The following is a 6091-nucleotide window of genomic DNA, read 5'->3' as shown; positions in this document are numbered from 1 at the left end:
CTTGTAGTTTCTATTTTGAACTCTTTACTTTGTTTCCATAGTTTACAATTGTTTTTTTTTTTTTTTTGAACAAGCATTTCAAACATTCATTCTCTAATGTTTATGTTGAGGAATGGTTGAATGGTACTTGGCTACTTGGTTCTTGGAGAAATAGATGGAATGGTCGAATGTTTAGGTTCTACTACTAGTTGCTTTGTTCCTCTTTTCTGTTCTAGCTGCTTGTTTTGTTTTGGGCAGTTTGAAGATGGTTTTGGTTTTTGTTTCGGTTGGTTGCTGTGTTTTGTCCTGAAGCAGGGGATGTGTTGTTGCTGGTTTCCTGTACAAATTTTGCTTGTGTTGTTTTCAGGTTGAGTGTATTTTTCTCTTTGTTTTGGCTGTTCATAAAAAAAAGAAGAGAAAAGAAACTGATGTGTGACTGACTATTATATTGGACAGATGAACCGATTGTGTTGTTCATGTTCGTTTTGGGTATCAAATTTTCTGGGTTTGGAGAACTAAAATTTCGTTTTGGGTATCAAATTTCCTGAGTTTGGAGAACTAAAATTATATAAAGCAGAGGAGAAACATTTGAAGTTTTTCTGGATCTCTTCATCTATAGCATTCTTTAAGAGAAATTGTGTATCTTTTGACTTCCCGTTACACTGCAAGTCTCCAAATAAACATAGCAAAGCACTCAATTTTTAGATGTGTTGGTAAGTTATATACGTTCAACCTCTTGAAAGCATCGTCATACATGTATGGATATGCTTTTCAAAACCTTGACAAAAGATTGATTTTTTGTTTTATTTTTTTTACTTTTTATTTCAATAAGCTTCACAGCAGTAAAAATGTCCACGCCATTCATGCATGTATAAGAATTTGAAGAAAATCTTGCCACAAAACAATATACACCTAAAGACCCAAAATCTTTTCAATCAGCCTACCAAAATTAACCACAAAAAATAAACTCAAATTTCATCCTCCCCTTCTCATTTTACGGTAACCCAAACAACAACAAAAACCCCATAATTTCAATTGACATTCCAACAATCCAGTTAAGAGAAGCTAGCAACTACCAAAAAATCACATAACCTTGTTTTTCCCCCCAATCGGCTACAAATGTTTTCTCCTAAAAATGGACGAACCAATTAATCAACACAAAAAGGAAGAAAACTCCATGAAACCCACAGTCAAGACCCACCAAAATCCACAAAGAAAACCCAAGCTTCAATAAATTTCAATCCCTGCTCATATGACTTAGCTGCTGGCAATTCCTGCATACAATGTCGTGGTAACCACTGTTGTGAACACCACCACCACCACCTCATTCAAGACAAAACATTTCACTTTCATGGCTGCATTTGAGAGGAGAGAAGTCCTTAAAAATCAAACATACCAACACATTTCATGAGATAATGAACATAAGTCCTTAAAAATCAAACATACCATACGAGCACAAATCTGCTCCTCTCCCATTGCGGATATCACAGTCACAACCAGGTCCTTGCCATTAACAAAATTAACCAGTTATACAGATAACATAAGAGAAAGTAGATTTAACATAGCAGAATCATAAACAAATGTTCATCTTCCAGAGGCAATTTAATGCACATGAAATTATGGTAGTTCCCCATCGCTACTACTGAAAAGAAAAGATGGGAATATAAAGCAACAAAGCCAAAGAGAGCAAAGACTTATGACAAAGCAAAACTAGTGAACACTGTTGTGCAAATTATAATACTCGCAAGTGCACGAATCGTTTTGCAATATAATGTTATGCAAGTGCGAGGTCGATCCCACAGGAAATTGTGTTGAAAAAATTAATCTCTATTCAAACTAATCCTATTTTAACCTAGTTCCAAATTTATGGGTTTTTAATAAAATAAAACATAAACGAAATTAATGAAAATAAAGGGGTCTAGGGTTTTGGAATCCACACTCACCAAATCACAACAACCTAATCTTATGCTCATCACACATATTTTGAGGTTTTCAAATGCAAATCTTAGGTATGTTCTACTTTTGCTTCAAAAATAGTTTAAATCATTCAATGAATCCATTCTTCCACAAATCACAAAAGATATATAGTTTCAACTAAATCATCAAATGTATCCATAGAATGAAACACAATGAATATCCAACATACAAGAAAACCCAAGCCATCAATTTAATGAAACTATATCAAATCATCACTTGTATCCGTAAATCAAAAGAGATACCCAAAAATAATCTCAAAAACCGAAATAGAACAATGAGAAATCAAGCCCATAAACTCAAATAGCATAAACAAGCATGAAACTCAATTTCTATTCATTGGTGAGGTTTCATCCTCAACCCTAGATGAAAGTATTAGCTAGACATGAACAAAGAAAACATAAATAAACTACAAGAATGCATTAAAAACGAATAAACTTACAAAAGTTTGAAGTTCTAGGTCAAAATCGACCCAAAAACCCTAAGATACAGTGAAATCGGCCCCTAGGGCACTCCTAAGCGGCCTCCTCAGCGGCTCTCCCTCTAAAAATGAGAAAAGAATGGTATTTATAGAGTTAGCTAGGGTTTCTGAAATTCCAGCTCCGCATAAATTCGATCGATCGATCGATTTTATAATCGATCGATCGACATCGAGAAAATTTCGATCGATCAACTTCACAGCAATTCCAAATCTCCAGCTTTTATGCATTTTTGCTTGAAAATAATCATTTTTCTCTTTATGTCCTGCAAAAACGTAAAATCACCAAAACTAAACAAAACATCAGAAAGTAATAAAGCTAAAGGTTTAACTAATGTAAATTAAGGGGTCCAAATATACACTTTTTGGCACTCATCAAACACCATGCAACTCAACCTATCAACCCTCATGAACCATACCCAAAGAGAGCAAAGACTTCAAAAATACCATTAACTACTACATTCCCAACGTAGAAGTAATGACTTGAATCAGAAGACAGATACTTGAGCGTTCAGCAACAGTAATTTTGGGCAAGATACTTTGATGGTTGACCATATCATGTACTTCATTGAAGATGGGCCGCACATGCAATGCAATCGTCGGGTCAGTTGGGATTATGACATTAGCAACGTCTGTCATCCAAGCAACAATTTGGGCTGGGTTGTAATTAATACAATAGGATAATTGCCGCAACAAGTGGAGCAATACTACTTGGCTCAAAGGGAGTGGATCCACAGTCAAGGCCCACCGTAGATCAACCTGAAAACAACAACCTCAATAAACATAGTTCTAAAAAAAATGAATTTCGATAATTAAGACAATATAGTCACGTCATTCTAAAAATTGTTAGATTAGATGACTTTACTTGGGAGCATAGCCAGTTCACAATTGACACATCACATCTTTGTAGGGCTGCAGTGAAAGCCTCTTCGTACTTGTGTTGGCGAACCAATATGGATAACCCATGTCTTGGATCAACCGGCAAATTCACTTAATGCACACATAAGAAAGGTTCCATAAAATTCCAACATAGAAACCACATAAATGGAATGGAATGCCAACATAACGAAATAAAAAATACACGTAAAGTATACTTGAGAAACAATAGAATCATGATGACCACCCAATGTTTGGGGCACTGTCGATGCTGAAGCGATAGAAGCCTGCATACACACGCTAAATAAGTACAAAAAATATCAAATAATTATCAACTATCAACTATCACCTGAGTATGAATTATATGGTCGTGAGCTGCAGAAGGCAATGGAGTTTGACATGTATTGTCTTCATCTTCCGTTGCTTTGGAGGCTTACACGAGTAAAATGGTTGTCTCTGAGGGGAAGTGCACATGTTTTCAAGAGAAGGGAAAAAAAAATGTAGCAACCTGATTCCTTCATCTCTTCTGTTTGGCATTGTTGTCTGTTGGTGGCTTTGTTAGTACTTTGGATTTCTTGGCTACTTTATCTATAACGGGCACCTTTCTCAATTTTGGTGGCTTCCCTTTACGTTTAACCTTAATAGGACTAAGCACTTGATTATTTTGCAACGCCACATCATCATTACTTTTAACGACTTCATTACAGCTAGAAGATGCAACAGCAGCTGAAATGCGATGGGAAGAGTGACTTAGCGCAAGGTTTAATTCACGAAATTTCTCCTTTAACATATCAATATTTTTCATCACATCCATGCAACGTTCCACTTTTCCTGCTGTGAGCGATAGTAATTCCTCCAAATTATTTCTAATTTTGTCATGTAGTTGGGCATTAGGATTATCACCAATAGCCTCAAAACTACTTTTAATCATAGAATACTCTCGCTTTATATCCTTCCTCCATCTGTCAAGAACATATCTTGATGGCAATGCTGTCACTTTCTTTGTCATTAACACAGAAATAGAATGAGTGCATAAGATGCCTCTTAATTCGAACAATGCACATGTGTACTTCACATCCAATTCATCTTCATTCAAGTAAACAAGAAATGTTTTTTCTATCGTGCGGCTTCCAACAACGACACCGTAGTCAATAACTTCATAGGTAGAAATCGCGCCTTCACTTTTAAGATGAGAGTTATTACAAGTCATAACTTTCCCAAACTGCTCATGAACTTCTTTGAACTTTGCATTTGTGTAAACATCTTGAAACTGCTTCTCTAAAAGGAGTGGGCTTATACATGGGATTGTGCGATTAAAAGAATCGAAATCAGCATTGGTTTCATTCTCGACCATACGCCTTAAAGCAATATCAAATTGATCAACAAATTCTTTCAATGTGGTCTGTGAGTGCACATAACCATAAAAAAATGCATTCATACTTTCACTTCGCTGTGTAGTATTCATTTCCGCCCAAAATGTATCTTTCATGTATGCCGGCACCCAAAATGTTCTCTCACTATATAACCCACGTAGCCATGCATTATCGTGAAGATCATACCTCTCCAATAGATTTTTCCAATTTTTCTTGTATTCTTCAATTGTTTGAGAATCATACAAACAAGATTGCAGGGCACTCTTAATGCCATCAAAATTAGCATGTGCTCCAAACTTTTTAGGGAGTTTTCTCATAATGTGCCATAGACAATATCTATGTCGAGTTTCAGGGAAAACTATTGTGATTGCATTTTTCATAGCCCTATCCTGATCTGTTATAATTGCTCTTGGGGCTCGGCCGTTCATGCAATCCAACCAAGATTTAAACAACCACACAAATGTGTCTGTATCCTCACTTGATATTAGTCCTGCCTCTAACAGTATCGACTGACCATGATGATTCACTCCTACAAAAGGAGCAAATGGCATGTCATATCTATTTGTCAAGTACGTCGTGTCAAACGTAATAACATCATCGAAGAATTCATACGCTGACCTACTCCGTGCATCAGCCCAAAAACATTTCGCAACCTAGAATCATCATCCATCTCCATCATAAAATAGAAGCCACTATTTTGCTTTTGCATTCTACTGAAATAATCACAAAGTGCCTGACCACCTCCTTTACCAAGTCGAAGCTCTCTTGCCTTGTTAATATAATTTCGACAATCTCTCTCTCCAAAGGGAAGACTCTCAAACCCCCCACTTTCAACAACCAATGATTCAAAATTCTTACTTGTACGTATTCCTGCTCTATCATTTAGCTCAAGCCTCCTTTTCGCAGCATCATTTATTTTCTTATTGCATTTAAAAAATCTTGCTTTGCCCGGGCTTAACGAATGATTATGCTTCAGCTCAACTTTACTAAAAAATCACGTTCCATCATCACATAAAGTCGCACAAATCCTGGCACTACACCATCTTCTTTTAGTTGCTGGAGTTGGCTTTGCAACATCACTTTTTCTAGTTCGTTCTGGGGCTCCACGAGTACATATAAGAATTGCATATGTTTTTTTATCAGCTTTTTTTCTCGAGCTTCGTTGTATCACACCAAAACCAGCTTGCTTAGCATACGTCCTATAATATGAGCAAACTTCTTCTATTGAACTAAATGTCATTAATTCCTTCGGTTCTTCAACTTTTTCATCATCCCTTAACATCGTGTGTAGTACTACATTTTCTTCCTCATCATTCAAAACTTCATCCGAAATAAACGTCACGAAGTCCTTCGGTTCTTCAACATTTTCATCATCCTTTAACATCGTGTAGTACCACATTTTCTTCGTCAT

At 36.3% G+C, this 6091-nt stretch overlaps 1 protein-coding gene across 1 annotated transcript; it reads right to left on the bottom strand.

The window, feature by feature from the left end:
• Positions 1–1236: 1236 nt before the first annotated feature.
• On the bottom strand, positions 1237–6091 carry LOC133863057 (protein FAR1-RELATED SEQUENCE 4-like). The gene is made up of 8 exons (XM_062299073.1): positions 5679–6091; positions 5299–5576; positions 3873–5209; positions 3513–3594; positions 3297–3421; positions 2971–3190; positions 1426–1482; positions 1237–1334 (listed from the first exon to the last, which is right to left on the bottom strand). The coding sequence occupies exons 1-8, from the start codon at positions 6089–6091 to the stop codon at positions 1237–1239; spliced, it is 2610 nt and encodes an 869-aa protein (XP_062155057.1).

This window comes from Alnus glutinosa, chromosome 1 (assembly GCF_958979055.1).
Source record: "Alnus glutinosa chromosome 1, dhAlnGlut1.1, whole genome shotgun sequence".
Taxonomy (NCBI): domain Eukaryota; kingdom Viridiplantae; phylum Streptophyta; class Magnoliopsida; order Fagales; family Betulaceae; genus Alnus; species Alnus glutinosa.
Note: the sequence above shows the minus strand (reverse complement) of the source record. Positions and strands in the feature narration are given on the sequence as shown.

Bases quoted from the DNA above. Each gene is read 5' to 3' on its own strand.
- LOC133863057 (XM_062299073.1), bottom strand. From the start codon at position 6,091: ATGACGAAGAAAATGTGGTACTACACGATGTTAAAGGATGATGAAAAT. The intron at 3,422-3,512 runs GTATTTTTTATT...GTGTGCATTAAG, and splicing joins TTCTCAAGTATACTTTACGT to TGAATTTGCCGGTTGATCCA. The intron at 3,191-3,296 runs GTAAAGTCATCT...TGTTGTTTTCAG, and splicing joins TGAACTGGCTATGCTCCCAA to GTTGATCTACGGTGGGCCTT.